The 18,844-nt window shown below is 44.7% G+C and overlaps 1 protein-coding gene across 1 annotated transcript in view; it reads left to right on the forward strand.

Annotated features, from left to right (window-relative positions):
- Window positions 1-3,931: 3,931 nt before the first annotated feature.
- ATP6AP2 (ATPase H+ transporting accessory protein 2) overlaps window positions 3,932-18,844 on the forward strand; it is a 90,835-nt gene continuing 75,922 nt past the window's right edge. The window contains exon 1 of the mRNA XM_078658287.1: window positions 3,932-4,076. Within this exon, the coding sequence (XP_078514413.1) occupies window positions 4,028-4,076 (49 nt within the window). The 5' untranslated portion in view covers window positions 3,932-4,027. The remainder of the gene's footprint in view (window positions 4,077-18,844) is intronic.

Below are 18,844 nucleotides of genomic sequence, written 5' to 3' on the forward strand. Positions count from 1 at the left end.
CGCCGATGTAGTCGATTTTATCTCACTACCTTCCTTTAGGCACTGCACTTTAGTCAAATATCACTTTATGATGACTATCACGACTACCTTCTTGACATCCATTTCTGCATCGGCACTATATAGGTCGGTTGCGTCTTGGAATGATCAATAAACATCCCACATGACGCAAATTCCACCACCAAGGTGGTCTGATGGGATTCATATAGTCAGTGATCTTCACCATCTTGTGTCCCTGCACACATCCCTTTATTGCACCCTGGCTAGTACAGCTACACACTATTCTCCTGACCTGGTCTGCTCTTTTTGTATAGTTATATATTGTATTAAGGGGTATGAGCAGACAGGTCATTAAATATCCCCTTGACCCTCCATATACCTGTTTTGTTGTAAGTATTAAGAGCAACTTTTTAGTTGCGGGTCTTTTTGTCAATGGACGCAACGCACTTTTGGTTGCATCCTTTAAAGCTCACCTAACATAATTGTGAAATTAAAACCCCTTTTTCTGAGAAACCCTAGTCTTGGCACCTACTATCTATGTGCCATGCTGTGCCTTATCTAACTGTGACCCTGTATAACTTCATTACGAGTTATCACTTGGAGATCCAGCACTCCACAGGATAAGCAGTCTGTTGGGAATGCTTCACTCACAGTGACTCCATAGTGATTACACCTTTTTTCTGGTTGCATCTCGGGGTTCAAGCCCCTCCACCCCATTCGGATTCCATCCGAGAGACCTCATTCACCCTTTCCTATTTTAACACACATCGGGCGTAGGACACCTATATATAGTCCCACAATTGGACATAAAACGAATACTCAGGGTGTTTTTACGACCCTAGTGACCATTCACTAAGAGCTCTTCGAGTGTGATAAGCCTTATTGTTGAGCTCGGGAATCGGTCAAACTACCGGCACCCTAGGAACCATTGTCCCCATTAATTGTCATTTTGTGCTTTTTTCTTTAATCAGTACAAAGACGGTAACGAATCACTCGTTACTGTCTGTGAGTTCCATGTCGTGGCGCCTGTGCGCTAGAGCAGTGTCTCTCTGCATGCGCTGACGTTTTGCATCTGTAACGCGCTAATGCGCATGCGCAGGGGAGTGGTGTCTCGTCGTTCACGCTACAGTCTGCGGATATGTAATGGCGATTGTGGCTATTTCTTTAAATGAATGGCAGCTATATATGTGAGGCAAGCGGCCTCTCCGACACCTCCTATTCCGCTCGGGTCATTATCCGAGTCACCGACGGACAGGTCAGTCCCCTGTTTGTCTCGCTGCAGTTAACTTGAATTTATGAGAGTGGAAATGGATATCTCGTTTTGTGGAGCCTTGGGGTTAGGCTGAGGAACCTTGCGCTGTTTAGTTATGACGGCCCGCCAAGCCCATGTTCCTTCAGGTCATTACTAAGGGCTTTGATGTCTAATATCATTGGGCAAATGCATCATCCAGGATTATGGGAATTTGGAATTACTAGTACTAGGTCACACATGAACATATACCGTGTCTGATAGGTATATATGCTTTATAACCTATTGGTAGCACTTACTTGATTGCACTTGAGTATGTTTTTGGGTCTGATGGAATTATAATAGCTGGGTCCATCACATGTGCAATGCACATAGAAGTAAGGTCTGTGAGGTTTGAGCAGTAGGGGGTCTTTCACACTTATGTTGGGTTTCTGTGTAGAGCAATTGGCTTGGAAGCTATAGGGTTGGTACTCATTGTTTCCTTTTATCTACACTATAGAGCGGGGTCTCACACTCCCGAGCGGTTGCCGGGTGAGGTGAGGTCTTCACCCACACAAGGCTGGGTGAGTAGCATCATGCGGAAATGCCTCATGTTGTTTGAGCTATTAAGCTTTTTTCTAAAAATGCAGAATGTCAATTATTCATGCAAGTGTGTTTTGCCTGTGCGGCTTGTGTGTTTATATCTAGATGCGTACTTGACATATGGTGTTGTTGTAAATCAAACTCTATTTTCTAGGAAGAAGATGACCTCCTTTCCTTCCAGTGGACATTCAACTATGATGGTTCCTGGTAGATATGTACCCATTTTTCAGTACATAGTTGGGTTTGGATTTAACATCGCATTCTGGGTTGTAGTAGCCTTTTTTGTTATGGTCCTGAAGAAAGCTGGGGGAAAGCCCCTAGAGCTGAAACATGTCGACCGTTCTTCACAGCGCCCTTGGGTAAATACTTTACCCGGCGTGTTTTTAACTTCGACACATCGAGTGCGTTTTGAATACTTTACAACGCCGATGTAGTCGATTTTATCTCACTACCTTCCTTTAGGCACTGCACTTTAGTCAAATATCACTTTATGATGACTATCACGACTACCTTCTTGACATCCATTTCTGCATCGGCACTATATAGGTCGGTTGCGTCTTGGAATGATCAATAAACATCCCACATGACGCAAATTCCACCACCAAGGTGGTCTGATGGGATTCATATAGTCAGTGATCTTCACCATCTTGTGTCTCTTTTCCTTTCCCCTTGGTTCTCAGTTACTATGGTTACGGCCCCCTATGGAGGACCACTATCAAATTCTGTACTTCTCCATAAATGTGTTTGTGTAATCTGCAGGTCACTGATTATAACGCCTGTGCGAACTAGTTTGCGGGGCTTCCAGGTCATACATGAGTAACAGGGTTCCAAAATGTACCAACGGAACCTTCAGCTAGTCATAAAGCTTATCCCTCCCACAACACTGGGAATCTGTAGTTTATTACACTCTGCGTATATGCATATATGATTTATGCTATGGCATTTTTGTACTTGGTTTAACGAAAGCTATTTAACCAAAACCACAGGGTGCAAGAGTTAAAATGTGTGTAAATGTGACATTTGCACTGTAGTAATAACTATGTGGATGTGTGCACGTTTATTAGTAGAATTGTTGTACATTTTTGGCCATATTTATTTTCACTGCTGTGACATAAAATAAATGTGGCCCAATAACACTTTATTTAGAGTAACCTTATTAATAACTATGTATTTACACATTTGTTGCTACAGTGCAAAGGTCACATTCGTTGTTTTTTTTTTTTACCACAGTACATTCCTGGGAGAGAATAAAAGTGACACGTGGAAATGCTTGAATTACTCTAAATCACTAGCAGTGCATTCCATGCTATCATTTTAGCTCATCACTATCATTTCAGAAAGAACCAATCACTTGGGCCTTGGTTTTGCTACTCGTCCCTCCCCCCCATTTCTGTGTGTGTGTTTGTGCTCTGTGTGTGTGTGCAAATGCAATAGGTCTCGCATTTGTGAGAGATTAAGCTATTGGCGTTGTAAATGACAATGCCATTTATTTATCTGTTTTCAAAACCAACACATAAATACAAAATTTGTCATTTACAATGCCAATAGCTCTAACTTTTACAAAGGCGAAACCGTTGCATTGTAAATGCTTGTTTTACATTGATTCCGGCTACTCTGTCAGTTTAGTAATCTTGGCGTCCGTTTTGAAATTGGAGTAATTTCTTTTTCATAGAAAGACCTTTGCCTACGGAGAGGTATCAACCCCACTACTATTAAAGGCAAAATGTTGATCGTTTCCGTGGTAATATATCAAAAGACAAATGTGAGCGCTTCCGAGTGCCATTAAAATTAAATTTTCAATTATTTGATAACTGTAATGTTTTCCGCACGCGCCTCAATTTAAGTAAAAGGGTAGTCTTACATAAAACTCGCCTGTGCCCATGTTTTTCCTGTAATTAATAATTTTTGAAACATACGTTATGATTTCTGACTCCTTCAAGATGGCCACTGCATTTTTCCGGAACCCGTGGCTAGTGATATTTCCTTCCTCTATTTCTCTAGCGATACAACAGGTTAGGAATGGAAAGCTTTACTTTTCTATTGGTTGTTTCATCTTCCGGGACCTGGTTGCGTGGACGGTGATTGGCTGCTGTGGCATGGGGTTACTCTGACCAGTGCTTTGCTGAATGCAGTCGTTTCTGTTTCTTGAAGGAAGAGCAGTGGTGGATCAGGAAGGCGAAACCGAATATCGCTGCGGCAATGGAGAGGCTCATTCACTGTTTAATAGTGGTTGCTGCGTTTGTGGCTGGTAAGTGAAAGAAGCCTGTAAGCTAGTAGATCAGTTAGGGGCCACCTCCGTCTTGCACGGGTTGTGTGTCCTGGCCATGGATGGAAGATGAGCATTTTCATTCAGTTACACCACACACTAAATGATGGGTCAGAATGAGTTTCCACTATATGTACACTCCTAGATCATTAATGTCTTGCGACAGACGGTCCAAGTCGGGTTTGTTCTGGTCAGTAATGCGTTCGAGGGGTTGACTGTAACAATGTAATTTAAAGCACAGCCTCCCGAAGCATAAATATTCAATACGTGGGTAGTGTGACACCTACATCGGGATGTGCGGTGTGTTTGGACAGTGTGTAAAACTGAAAAATGCCTAAAGTGAGTGATGTCCTTCGTTTGGAAACGACCATGGGCTGTCGTGCGCTTGACGCATCAGCTGATCTCTCAGCGTGACCAGAGAGGAGGGAGCGGAACATCTCCCTACTCCACCTTTCACCACACATCCTCTTTTTATACTCATTATTTCTACTACAGCTTCCCCTTTCCAACATCACGCTGCATTTACTCACAGCTTTAGTCGTACTGGGCTTCCCGTAACCACATCTTCCCCCATCGAACACATGACATAGGGGAAGAATGCACACGCCTGCCAGATTTATCTTGTCTTGTGTATTTAGTCCATAGCACCACCTACAGCAACGAATTTACACGCCGAAAGGGATGATACTGCTGCCTCCTTACTACTGTTCAGCCAAACATCAAACATTCAGCTGATGTAATGAACATGTAAATACTAAACGAGACAAAACGTTGTAAATAAACTAAGAAAAGATGGGGAAATTCCAGAATTCAATCATGTACGTTTTTTAGGAATTGTGTTTATATTGTGGTAATACATTGTTATTGATTAACAGGTACAGACAGGTCTATGCACTTGCGTTGAAACTGTGTCGTATTTCTAAGTCCTAAACGTATTGATGTATTTTCAGACTGCTTGTTTTCTTCAAACATTTTTACATACACCAACTCTGCTAGTCGCATGAACGGTACGGCAGTCTCTGAATAGTGTAATTCTAGCCTTGTTCTTTTATTCGCTAGGAAATTATGCCTTATTCTGAAATACAAATATACAGAGCTGGAAATCTTGGTATGTTGTTCTCTGATCTGACTTGGGGATTCTTTGCATTCGAGGACTCGTCGGGGGTAGTAAGCGCTATATATATGCAATTGCAATACAATGTGTAATTTTAGTTGATTTTAAATTCATACCCTGCAGGGGGAAAAGCACACGTAAGCGGTCTCGTTGGATGCTTGTATTACTGTGAAATATAGGAGTCCCAACTGTGCCTAACCCAGATTTTGTATTTTTCGAGGATTTCTATGATCATGCGAAAGAGGGTCATATCCTTTTCATACCCAAGGTTGTCTCTTTTGGATATGGTTATAATACATGGTGTTTTGCTACCTGTCCACATCTGGGGGTTGACATGAACTACTCCCAGTCTGAAAATTAGATTTAGGAAGACCGTGGTGTGGAACCAGATTCAGGCATTCTAGGCAGATCACTGGGTAAAGGAGATGAGGGCACAACACTTCCTCGGCTGTGTGGAGGCTAGATGATCTCTTAACTGTCCTAAAATAAATGATTCCAGCAACGTTCTGATTGTTTTTTCCTATTTCAAAAGTTCTCCTGCAGTAACAACATATAGTAGAGCAGGTTTTGACTATATTTTAATGGACATGTTTTGAATTTGAATGTATCCTTTTGCATAGATTAATCCTTTTTGCTGGTAAATGTCTTCTAAAGTTTCCGACCTAGAAAATTATTTAAATTATTACTTTTAAGTGATTTGTAATATATTAACACGAATAAGAGAAACTGATGTTTCTGTTTTTTAATCGTTTTGCATGTTTTGTGATTTACTGTTGAGTAATGTGATTCATATTTGTGTAGTTTGGTCTACAATGCGGATATCTGAAGTAGGGTTAGATTGTCTCTATCATTGCCAAATTCACAGGATGTACACCGAAGACAAATTTACAAAGTGGTTTCCAGTAGAACTCATTTTCATAGTCAGTAGTTATACTGAAAATGTTTCCTGGATCTTTATTTTGATCCTTAGTGTAGAAGATGTGTGGAATCATATGGTATGTGCATTAGGCACACTTTATGCATTTATTCTATAAGATTAGTAGTGAATTTGTTTTGGACAGGGAGTTGGCCACAACTCGTACCTTCTGGTAGAATGAACGACTAATGGTTTGAGGCAAATGGTTTCTTTTTAGTGGTCTGAATTGCCAAATTTAAATGAGTTTCGTGAAAGAGTGAGATGCATGTATTCTTTAGGTCCCCAAACATCATAATGCGTCCAATTACTTATTATTCAGTTGTTATTTGGATGACCCAATCCATACCCATGTGCTCCTAGTTGAGACTTACATTTATGTAAAGTCTGAAACTTTGGTGCAACCCTCTCCACCAATCTACAGAGTAATGCCCTGATTACTTACTGGTACTCCACACTACTCTTAGTTCTACTCGTCCTCCACCCAGTCTTAACCAATAAGGTAGTATCCAATCACAGACTGTAAACAAAACAGGAAACGCCTGCTAACCCCACCCACCCTCCTGCTAAGGGCTATAATACAATAGCCATACCTTAGCACATACAAAAATACCATGCTACACAAAAGCCTGATACCAGGAGGGTGGGTGGGAAGAATGACTGGGTCGAGAACGAGTAGGACTAAAAGTAATGAGGATTACCGGTAAATAATCAGGGGATTACCTCTACGTCCCTCACCCCAGTCATAACCAATGAGGTATACCAAAGCAGATATATAAATAGAAGGTCTTTGAAATACCATCTGAATCAAAGAACCACAACGGATAGAAGCACCCCACAGTGAAGTTTAATGCCATATCCAAAGAACAATTCAAACGGAGCAGGAGGCTCCACAGCATGCAAAGCCGAACTCCCAAAAATTCAAACGGTCAGTTTGAGCTCAATTCAAATGGTAATGTCTGATAAAGGTATGTTCAGAAGCCCAAATCCGAGCCCAACAGATCTCCTCCAAGGGCACTCCCTTAAAAGCGGTCCACGAGGCCGAAACTCCTCTAGTAGACCTTGCTTGAACATTGGAAGGACACGGCAAAGCAGCTCCCTGATGCTTCAAAGAGATTTTGTCCTTAATCCAATGCCTCAGAGTCATCTTAGATGCAGCCTTCCCTTGCCTTGCAAGACCTAAAGTGACACACAACCTGCAGAAGAACGGGATTCAGCAGACCTGTCCACATAAACAGATAAGTCACAATTCACATCCAGGGTGTGTAACAACTGTTCCTCAGGAGCAGAAGGAGCAGGACAGAGAGAAGACAACACCAGGTTCTGTAAGGTATAAAACTTAGAACGAACCTTGGGGAAGAACCCAGGATCCAGCCTCAACAACACAGCATCCTCCGGGAACCTAAGAAATGGAGGTGAACACCTCAGGGCAGACAGTCCCCAACTGCCTTGCTGACGTGACCGCCACCAGGAAAGCCACTTTAAAAGACAAGAGCTTCAAATCCACAGAAGCCAAGGGCTCAAAAGGAGAGGACTGAATAGCTTGATGGACCAGAGAAATATCCCATGCTGGTACAGAAGAACAGGGGAATTAAGAGAGAAACTCTGATCAACCTGGAAAACCAACGGCCCTGCATCGGAGAAAGAAGAAGCAGAATCCCTCAAGACCCTGTTAGCAGCCCACTAGCCCTTCAACAGCGCCAGTGCAAGGCCCTTCGGAAAACCAGCCAAAAACAATTGAAGCATTGAAGAAACTGGACATAATGTAGAAGAGAGACCATGAAGCGAACACCACGTGTCGAAAGCAGACAAGTGCTTAGAATAGCACAGAGTAGAGCCCCTATGTGAACCCTGGACCACAGAAATAATGTGGGTTGGCAAACCTTTCCTCGCTAGAGTCCACCATTCAACCTCCAAGCCAATAGGGTGAGAGGGACCAGTGAGCGATGGCAGAGAAGACAGTCCCCGAGGCAAGATCCAAGGAGGTCCCAGAGCCAGACTCAGCAGCAGAGGGAACCACAATTTCCATGGCCAGTACGGTAACACAGCCACCATTGGAGCCTTTTCCCTCAGAACCTTCAAAAGAAATGTCTGAATGAGTGGAAATGGAGGGAAGGCATACATGAACCTCGGAGACAAAAGGATCGACAGTCAATCAATGCCGCAGGCCCCCACCTCCGAAATCCTGGAGCAAAATGTCAGGTGCTGAGCATTGGTACTGGAGGCAAACAAATCCATCTCTAGGCATTCGAACCTTTGGCAGATTATGCGGAACACTCTGGGAGGCAGACACAAATCCTGATATGACGGAAACTTGCGGCTCGTCATCCACTACCTTGTTGTCCATACCCTGGATGTGTTGAGCAGAAATGACCTGGAAATGCAGCTCCGCCCAACTGGCCACAGCACAAGCCACCGAATCAATGACCGAGTGTGAGGGCTGCCCTGATGATTCACATATCCCGTAGACACAGGATTGTCAGAACGCACCAGAACATTGCAATCGGACAGGTGGGTCCGGGACTAATGAAGGGCCCTCTCCAACGCAGACAGCTCTTCTAGTTGAAGGATTGCAGGGCCTCTGACTGGGTCCAACGAGCCTAAATGGACCACCGACCCAAAGTTGCTTCCCAACCCAGAGAACTGGCGTCCGTAGTCAGCACAGTCAGTGGAGATGGACATATCCACATGCCCTTGATGAGATTTGAGGAGTCCAGCCACCATTGTAGGTTGCGCACAACATCCGGAGACACGTGGACCTCCAAGGCCAAATCCAAAATCGGGAAACTAACAAGCCGGTGTAGGTGCCACAACAAGGGGCGAATGTTTGATCTGGTCCACGGCACCAGGAAAACAGAGGCCGCCATGTGCCCTGGCAGGACACTCGACACCCACTTGTCCGACGCCATGTGACGCTAAGACACCAGGAAACAATGCACCTTCCCAACAACCTCTGGTGTCACCCCAACCTGTTTCCTGGTGGCGGCATAGTCCGGAACCCTGATTAAGGTTTCCCGAATCCTGAGGGGGTTTCCTCTGGATTTTTTTGGGAAAACCCTTGCCTTGTCCTTCTAACCCCTGAAGGCATACCTCTGCAGACGGGAAGGCTGACGAAAGGACTTTGCCAAAGAGAAGAAAGGCTGCTTCCTAAAGTAAAAATAATGTTTCCACTCCTTGAAAACCTTATGCAACTTTTTCCTCCAGCCCTTTGCCATTTACATGTCCAAGACTTTTTGGCAATCTCAAAGCCATCAATTTTCTGTGCAGCCTCTGCGTTCCACAATTTTAGCAATAGATTGCACCTGGCCGCAATGGAAGCACCATAGGAGAAAGCTGATACTCTCACTGAATCAAATGCAATGTCCAAAAGGAATTCAGTCTGGCGCTCCATAGAATCCAAAAGCTCAGGACAACGTCCACCTTCCTGCATAGTAGTGAACAATGCCTTGAAGTCTGACAATAGCGACCGCGCAACATACGCTCTATATATACCAGAAAGAATGGCAAGGTGAGACCCTGCATTGGGCTTCATCAAAGAGAAGTCTATCTTTTTGTCATTCCCCTCCTTAAGGACATTATCCTCCGCCATTGATGGGCGCCCTACCAGACTGGTCACAATACACTTCACGTGGACTGATTCAGGATTCAAATCTTCCATATCCCTTAAAGGATAAAGCCTGGACATGAAGCAAGTCATCCGAATACACTCAGGATCCTTCCACTCACTCACTCAAAACATCCATCACAAAGGAATGAATGGACAGGGCTCTAGTAGAATGCTTCCAAAATTGTGGCAACACCATGTCCTTGGAAGTGCTGGCCACCTCCTCATCGGGCAAGCCCATTTTCTCACTCACATGGGAAAGAATGTCCGGCAACATGGTCTTAGAGATTTACTTTCCATTATGTTCCATGTAACTCATGTTCCAGGGATCCTCAGACGAAATCGAGCTGGAAATGTCTGAATACAGCTCCTGCCCACCACCAGAATGTGAACCAGGCTTCTTCCTCTTGACTGAAGCCACGGTCTCCAAAATAAGCTGCTTAAGCCTCTCCTCGTCATCCAGTTTCTTAGCCTTAGGGGCAGGAGCTGAACTCCCCACGGAAGAAGATGTGGGTGAACAATGCCTCCTCTTCCCAGCATGCTTACCTGTAGGGCAGCCAGCAGAGGGAGATCAGCACCATACCAAGAGCAGTACAATGAGCCACAACCCGGCTCATCAACGGATATAAGCAGCCGAACAATGTAGTTAAAACCGCATTCGACATGAGCAACATGCGATTGACAGGACATCTTATAATAATGCTGTCAAACGCCACCCTGCATGAGGCTGTAACCTCAGAAGGCATCGTGGGCAAGCGCTGTCATGGACAGCAGTGGTCCACTGTGCAGATCCCAGCTGCACCATCGCCGCTTGGCTGCAGCTAGACGGGAGGTAAGCTCCCATTGGCACACAAACTGAGAGCCATGCTCCTCCATTACCCCCTCACACCCCAAACATGCAGCGGATGAGACAGGCAACATATGAAGTCAGTGGAGCCCTAGCTGACAAGGAGAACCGAGGAGCTTTGTCTCCCTCCTCAAACTATGTATGGCAACCACGCGGGCAACCCCATGCGGTGACCGCTGTAGTTACCAACACGCTGACCGTGCGGGAGCTCTGATCAGCCTAAGCCAACCAGCATGAGGGCACACCTGGAGAACACTCCAGCCCAGCAGGCAGTTCTACCTGGGGAAATAGGAACCTGGAGTTGCAGGAGACCATAACTGCGCCCCGCTCCCCAAAGCCCAGCAGAGAGAGAAAAGCCAGCAACTTTGTTGGAGGCAAAAGCCCAGCAGTTACCTCAGCGTCCCTTGTATCCCACCGGAGACAGGAAACAGGAAGTGCTATGGTAAGGCTATTGTTGTTATAACCCTTAGCCGGAGGGTGGGTGGGGCTAGCAAGTGTTTCCTGTCTCTGATTGGATACTACCTCATTGGTTATGACTGGATAGATGACGAGGAATGCAGAGGTAATTTTGTATTACCTTGCATTGTGGAAAAGGTCGGGTGGCCTATGAGTAGTTGATTTGGCAAGAACTTCTACTGTAAAAGGAAACTACTTATCTGCATGCATGCATCCTTTTATTGGACACGATGTTGCTAGTACTTTTGTGTCTGAATACAGGTTATTTGCTAGGTCGCTATAGAGTTACACGTACATTGAAATGTAATAGTACAATCTGGACCTCTGACCTGACTTTATTACAAGATGGATGGCTTTGATCATATCACTTTTTCAAGTAGCAGGGTCGTTAAAACCTTTTCTTCATATTCGAGAAAAATTACATAAAGGACCAGGAAATTAAATGTATAGGGTAGGATTTAAGCTTCAGCAGAATCTCTCTTGGTGGTAAAAATTGTTTTATGTTGCTTCAGTCTTGACTGGCAATAACCAAAAGGTCATCTTGAACATTTGTGTCTCCTTTCCCCCAGTCCTTTTTATATGCAAGTCTCACTAGGAACCTGTAAAGGAGCCATCAAGTGAATGAGGTCACTATAGATCATAAAACTCTAGCAGATCTGATCAAATAAAAGATCATTCTGGAATGCCTATTGTTGGTGATTGTTAGTGATGGAGGACTGAATAAAGGGAACCATTCTTTTTTCTCTACACTGGATGGCACATTTAAGCACATTGTTTGAGTGACCATTTGAGCTGAGGGAGGAGTACATCCTATTATCAATGTCAGAAGGGGGGAAAACATGACCCATACAAAATGTTGTAGGCCTTCAGACGCCTATAATGTAATGAAGGCTGCACAGAGTTCTATAGGAGCAGGTAAGTGACATTAGGGCAGCTTATCACTGCTGGCTGTGTGAAGGGACTTTTTATGGAATCCATTTATCCCCATGTAAGCTAGATTTCCAGCTTTATTTGCTGGTAGTTGTAGGAAAGTAGGATCTGCTTTCATGGTCACCCCCACTTTTTGCTGGTGACATTGTTTTACTGACAAGTCTGACTGGGATCTTGCTAACCAGGACCCCAGTCTCAGTGCTACTTCCCTAAATTGGACATGGCGAGTACTTGGGTACACTCCAGATTGGCTACTGGTGTAGCCTTTTATGTCCCTAGTATATGGTACTAAGGTACCCAGGGCTTAGGTGCACCAAGGGTCTCCCATAGGCTGAAACATGTATTATGCCAATAGTAAGACACCGCTTAGACTGTGACTACATGCCTGCCATTGCAGCCTGTGTAAGCTGTTGCTAGCACCACTTATGACAGATAGAAGTTTTCTTATATCTGGGGTCAGGGGTCACTGCACCTGAAACCTATGTCACCCCTGAGGCAGGCCTTTTAATACTGATGGCAGGGTTCCCGGTTCTAAGTGTGAGAAAGCCTCTGCCTGAGCAGGACATCCCTACAACCGTCGGAGTCCATTCTCCCAGGTTGTATGTGCATCAGCCATTAAGATTAAGATACATAGAGTGACCATGCGTCGTTATTCGATGACCATCTCTAAACTGGCTGTAATGAACTCTGTCTTGTTTGGTATCAAGCATGTTGGAATCATACCACCCGAGGTATGATTCCATGCACTGTAAAGGTCCCCCGGGAGGCCCTCCGTGCTCACGGTACCAGTCTTCTAGACCAGGACAGCAAACTATGGCTGTTGCCAACCAGAGATACGACTCTGCTCTCCTGCTGCTGAGCCAAGCTCGAGCAGGGGAAGGCAGGACAATAGGTTTCCTGTCAGTGTGGTGTGACCACTTCCCAGACAGGATTTAATGTATTGGGTCAGGGTGGGGGCTCTTGCCAGCGCCACTAGACTACTTTGAAGAGCACTTTTGGTGCCCTCCTCGCATATTCCAGTTGGAACCAGTTCAGGGAGCTGTTGGCTCCCGCTCTGGCACGAAACTGTCCGGCCCCTCCAGTGGGAGGGACCCCTGGATAGTCCCAACACTTTATATAGGATACTTAAGGGCTTTGTTGTTGGTGGTTCCTTAGATTCGTCGTGGGACAAGATTCAGATCCAAATCCACTTCTACTTCAACCGTTTGGGCACTCTGGACTTCGCTTTGGGAACCAAGACTGCAAGTGGGAAGACTCCTGCTGCTTCTGGTCTCATCGTCCTGCAGGTCCACTGCAACATCTGTACCTGTGCCTCATACAGGGTCTTCACAAGACCTGTGGACATCCAAGAAACCCGAAGGAATCTCCCTTGGAGTGAAGGAGTCTCCCACCTGCATCAGCAGGCACCACAACACAGCTGAACGGCCTGCTGATCGTGTGCTCCCACGGACCTCGAAAGGCTCAGCAACACTGGTGGTGGTTCTGCAACTCCCTCAAGGCTTGCACTGTCTTCTCACCGAGTTTGAGGCCAGTATCCCTCGTTGGAACCGCTGGAACAGAACCCCTGATCTCCAGAGATCCTAGGGCTCCAAGGAACTCCAGCCTAAAGCATCTCCTACAGCCAAGATCTTTGCCTACATCGCATCCTTTGCACCGTGAGTCTTAATCCTCTGGTGAGCTGCTCAATGTCCTCTTGCGACTCCTGTGCTTCTGGCCCGGGGTCCTCTCGAGGGTCTTCTTTGGCTCCAGTGGGCTCCCCTGCTTGCTCAGGGCCTACTCTGACTTACCTGCTCGTGGTGAGTCACTTGGACCTTGCTGATCCCGACACTGCATCTTTATCTTCAACTACGTTGTTTGCTGCTGCCAAGGCTTGTTGGCGCTCGTGCTGGACACTGACCCCTTGGCTCTGATATCCGATGTGGGACAGCTCGTGAACCGCTCCTGGTCTTCGTCCGTGTTGCTGAGTCTGTACAGCTCAACTTAAAGGGCACCGTCGACTCTCCTGCATCTCTGACATCGGGGGCATTCGTCTTCTGTGCCTCCTGGGCACTCCTGAGTGGCGTAGACTCTGTCCCCTCTGCTTGCAGGTACCTCTCAACTTGAATCCACCTTTGGGTTGCACTGGACTCTTCTCACATTCTTCATCAGTGGCATCTTCCTGAGGTCCTCCATTGTGGCCTACGGCGGTTTCCGACGCCACTTTCACCTGACTTCCCTGGTGTAGGTATCCTGGTTCCTTGGGTATCCATGGGATGAGTGGCTCTCCAACTTTCCGTCCTCTAAGGGGTTGCTTCATGGTCCGCTGGGACGGGTCCGTCTTTAAAATTGTGACCGCGACTTGCCCATTGACTTGAAATGAGTACGCAGTTGTGTTCCCACACTGCACACGACCTCCGTGGGGTTCCTAGATACTCACCTTCCTTGGGACCCCGACTCTTCTACGTCTTCTGGGTCCACTCTTGACTTGAGTTGTTGGTCGCCTTCCACTATTTTAGTATATGGTTTGGTGGTCTCCCCTTGGGGACCACTGTGCATTTGTGCTTCTCGCTTATTCTATTGACAATTATTGTGTGTATTATGCATATATCTCCGGGTAGGAGATACTGTATCGTGTTAGTGAGTGTTAATAATAAATTCATATTTTTATAACTACCCTGCGTGGTTCTTTTTCACTTAACCCATACTATAAGATTTAGTGTTAGTAAAACAAGCTGCTTTACACTCCTACAGGACTAAGCCTTAATGCTGCTTTCCGCATCTACCACTCTGAGAGCTTTCCAAGGTTGTCAAATACCACTAAAATCACCATAAGGGTTGTCTGGATTAGTGCAGGGTGCTACACTTCCACAAGTGAGCACCATATTCTAAGCGGGAAACATCATTTACCACGAAGGCATTACCACTACTAACATTTACCACGTGACACTTACCACGCAGGGTGCCTTCCACGCAGGGTGCCTTCCACGACGTCTTTACCACGGGCTGGGGGGGAGATGTGGTATTCCTTCGAGTCGTTCTGCGTGGGCTTGGGGGGCAGAGGGGGGCTGGGGGGGGTCTCCCCCCCCAAAAATAACAAGCGGTGGGCAGAGGGGGGCTGGGGGGGGTCTCCCCCCCAAAAAATAACAAGCAGTTTACTTTAAAAAAAAAAACGAACATAATTTTAAAAGAAAAAGGAAAGAGCCTCCCCCAAAGACGTGCCGTGTACGTCAAAAAAACAGTCCTTTTTTTATTTTGGTATACGTGTTTAGACGCTTGTTTCAATGGAGGATGGAAGTAAGGGCTCGTAGAGAAAGACGTGCAGGTAAGACGTTTCTAGGCGTAGTAAAATCCTACGTTGTAAATACCAGCGTGGTAAAGCCACTTGCGATGTAAAATTCGCGTGGTAAAGCCATGCGTGGTAATTGAAATCGTGGTATAATCATATATTCATTCTAAGCCAGCCTCCTACAGTACTCAATTGTGCAAGTGGTAGAAGAATCCCTATGATTTGTGATACTGCATTTAGTAGTCAGTGTGTTTTTAGGCCTGGCGTTAGCCAAGACCTTTTTTTGATTTTACTAAAATTAAATGTTTAGTATACTTTCTTACAGAGGTTTCAGTCAGCCCTCTTCGTTCATTGGTCTGTTGTGTCATTCACGTTTTTCTTCAACCCACTAGAGAGTGACATGTTTCTGATTCACGCTAGCAAAGCCAACCCAGTGCCAGCCTTCTGGCTTTGTTTGTTTGTTTTGAGTTTTTTAAGTAAAACTTTGTTGGGGGAGCTGCTGGACGCTCACCTATATTAAAATAAATAAATTGTAAGCAAAAAAATTTTTTAACTAAAAAAAAGCGCACACATTAATAGTAGTCCCTTGCACTGAAGGGAACTACTATGCATGTGCTCTCTGTGAAAGAGTAGAATGCCGCCACTCACATTGTAGTTAGCCAATGGCAGAATTAGGCCGACCCTCTTCCCCATGTTGTATCGCATAAATATATATATTTTACTCGGTCATGCTACACACCATCGAATATGCTCCAACTGCAAGAAAGGATGCCTGTGTGCGTGAACAAGACCGACCACGCTATTCTGTAGAATGCAGAAATCCGCTGAGCTTTTTTCCTTCCTTAATTGTGTTTATTATTCGGTCCAGATTCATCTAGTTGGTGCAGGGGAGAGGTCTGACTCGGTCGACTTCTCTGCTGTTTGTTCCAGCAAGAGACAGTGCAAAAGTCACATTGGGCTCACTTCCCGGCTGAAGTTGGTTTGAAAACACCATCTTGTGGTGAAAATAACAGACTTTTGCTTGAAAACACTGGCAGGTTTCTTTGTGATTTTTTTTTCTTTCATTTTGCATGTGTAAATTATACACCGAGGGTTGGACATGGTAGCTGCGTGCTTACTTTAAGAGAGAAGTAGCTCTTCCTTTTTAGTTTTTTTAGTGGTGAAAACTTGGGGAAACCTTTAGGAGATGGTTTCGTGTGATAGGGGAGGCACCGCTTTGATAAGAGGCTAACTGCAAAGTGGTATTTCCAGTTTCACTCTTTCCCGAATGCTCTGATTAAGGTTAAGCAACTACCTCCTGAAAAAAACAGTTCTTCGATAACACTTTAAATAATAAAATCCTTGCTTCATGCTTAGCTTTAAACTTCACTTTTGACACTAATGTGGATTATCTTTGTAATACCTGCTTTTATATTCTAAATTCGGTACTTTGAATTAGAAAAAGTGTATTGGTATTCTAGCCAATCAACATAAAATATTTCCACTTGACAAAATTATTCGACTTTTTCTGGATCTGTAAGTTTGCACCAGTTGTGTCCTGCAAACGGTAGTCTGCTCTGATCAGAGGACGGCTGTGTAAGCCCTCGGTGTCTAACAGCCGTGTGTTCTGTTCGGAAACCAGATCAGCAGGTTAAGTTGAGCACCTGCCAACGAGCTTGTGACGCCCATCTCTCCCACCTGAGACATTCAGAGTTTACCAGAAATGCTTTGAGAAGGGCTGCAGAGGTTTACTGTGACTGAGTCTATCTAACCTAGAGAGCCCAAGGGCAGATTGCCTCTAAGTCATTGTCCGGTGGAGAGGAAGAGTGCTTCTTGTTTTTAGAAGTTTTTAAAGGCCCGCCTTTCTGTCAGAGAGCAGTGCTGCGCTTTATAGAGAGAATGGTGCGCAATTCAATAGTACAGTAAATCGGGGTGGAGATGGCTTAGAGATTGTAGGGAAGATCAGTGGCCTGGTGGAAGATTTAACATGGTGTGTCCGAATGGCAGAGTCAAATTATCACAGACCAGTGCAAAGCTTTAAGATCAGTGTTACATCCACACGGAGGCCACTTAGTCACACTTCACTTGGGTATTGTTACCCATAGGCTGGAGGCAGACAGCCTCAGGTGGCTGGCTAGTAGTTCGGTGATGAGGAGGCATAACTGGACTAATGGGTAGCTGTACAGACTGCATAGGTTGACGGAAGTTGGTGCTGGGGAAGAAATATTTTCAATTCCTTCCTAGTTGTAGAAGAGGGGGGCCTGTCTAACAAACTGTAGAAGCATGTTTTATACTTGAGGTGAGGGGGCAGAGAAGAAAATGCTAATCTGCACGTCTGGGTAATATTTGGCTTGTAATATGCCCACATTACTACGATCCAAAGGTTAGTCATTGCCCCTTTCTCAGTGAGCTAATTTATTTTGGTATCATTTTTAAGGGTTGCCTAGTATTTTCAAAAGTAAGCTGCCTGGGTGGCAGGAACTGGCTCCCTCTCTGCAGGCAGTGTATGGCAAACTTTGTTTCCTAGTCTTGCTTAACCTCACTTAACCATCGATCCCTCCTCAAAACCCGTTAATTGAAAATGGGATCCAGCTACACGGTCCTGAAATTGTTATCATGCTGAACAACAGATTCCAGTTTGCCCAGATGCCCTTTTCAAGGTCTGATTAAATCACTGGATCCAGCAGTGTACCCAGAGGCTTAGTTCTTTTAAGCAATCCTGAATTTCTCCATGGAACCCACACCACTGGCTTAAAAACTGCTTCTCTGACACACCAGTGTACTTGTTGAAGGCGTATTTTAAATTTGTCTCTCTAAAGATGGCATTTGTGCCATTACCAGTTACTGCAAACTAGAGCATGATGTCTGCAATGATGTCCATGCCTTAGTATTTTTAAATGTTTATTTTTATTTTTTACATTTGGGGGATTTTTAGGTCTTACCTGTGGTTTACGACTATCTATTCATTCTTTGAAAAACAAATCTCTAAAAAGAGGCTTTTAGCCTGCCCATCACTTATCATTGGTTGGTTTCAATGTCATTCTTATTTTCTTCCTTTTCATTGGTGAGTGCATGTTGTCTTCATGTCTCCGTGTTTTTCTTTTGTTCCCTGGAGCATGGACCAAGTACAGATTGATTTATTGATTATTGTTTTGCCATGCTGCTTGGGCTTGGATTGTTGTACACTTTTTTTTCTGCGAGTGTATATTCTTTGTATGTTCTTTTTACCTATTCTTTTACTGCTCCATCTTGTTTTTAGCTGCTTTTCTGCCTCGTCTTATTTGCTTTTTTGCTTTTGGCCTACCACTCCCATCACTCAGCGTTTGCTTTCCAGATTTTTCAAAACACACATGAAAAAAATGTATTGTATTTTAATAAAGTTAAATGTTGAAGCATTCACCAAGGGTGTGTTTATGACCATACTCATTTTGATCATATTCCGTGTAATGCCGCCTTTCTACCCAATTTGGGAAAGTCAGCATAAGTTATATGTTTTAAATTGTACTAACTGTTTAATATTAGCGCTTGCCTAAATGCATGTGGTTGTATTCTGTTAGCAGGTCATACATTGTACGCTTCAATAACGTACCATACTCCTAGCATACTATACTCAACAATAACGGGCCATGCCATAACACAACA

This window comes from Lissotriton helveticus, chromosome 8, assembly GCF_964261635.1.
Source record: "Lissotriton helveticus chromosome 8, aLisHel1.1, whole genome shotgun sequence".
NCBI lineage: Eukaryota > Metazoa > Chordata > Amphibia > Caudata > Salamandridae > Lissotriton > Lissotriton helveticus.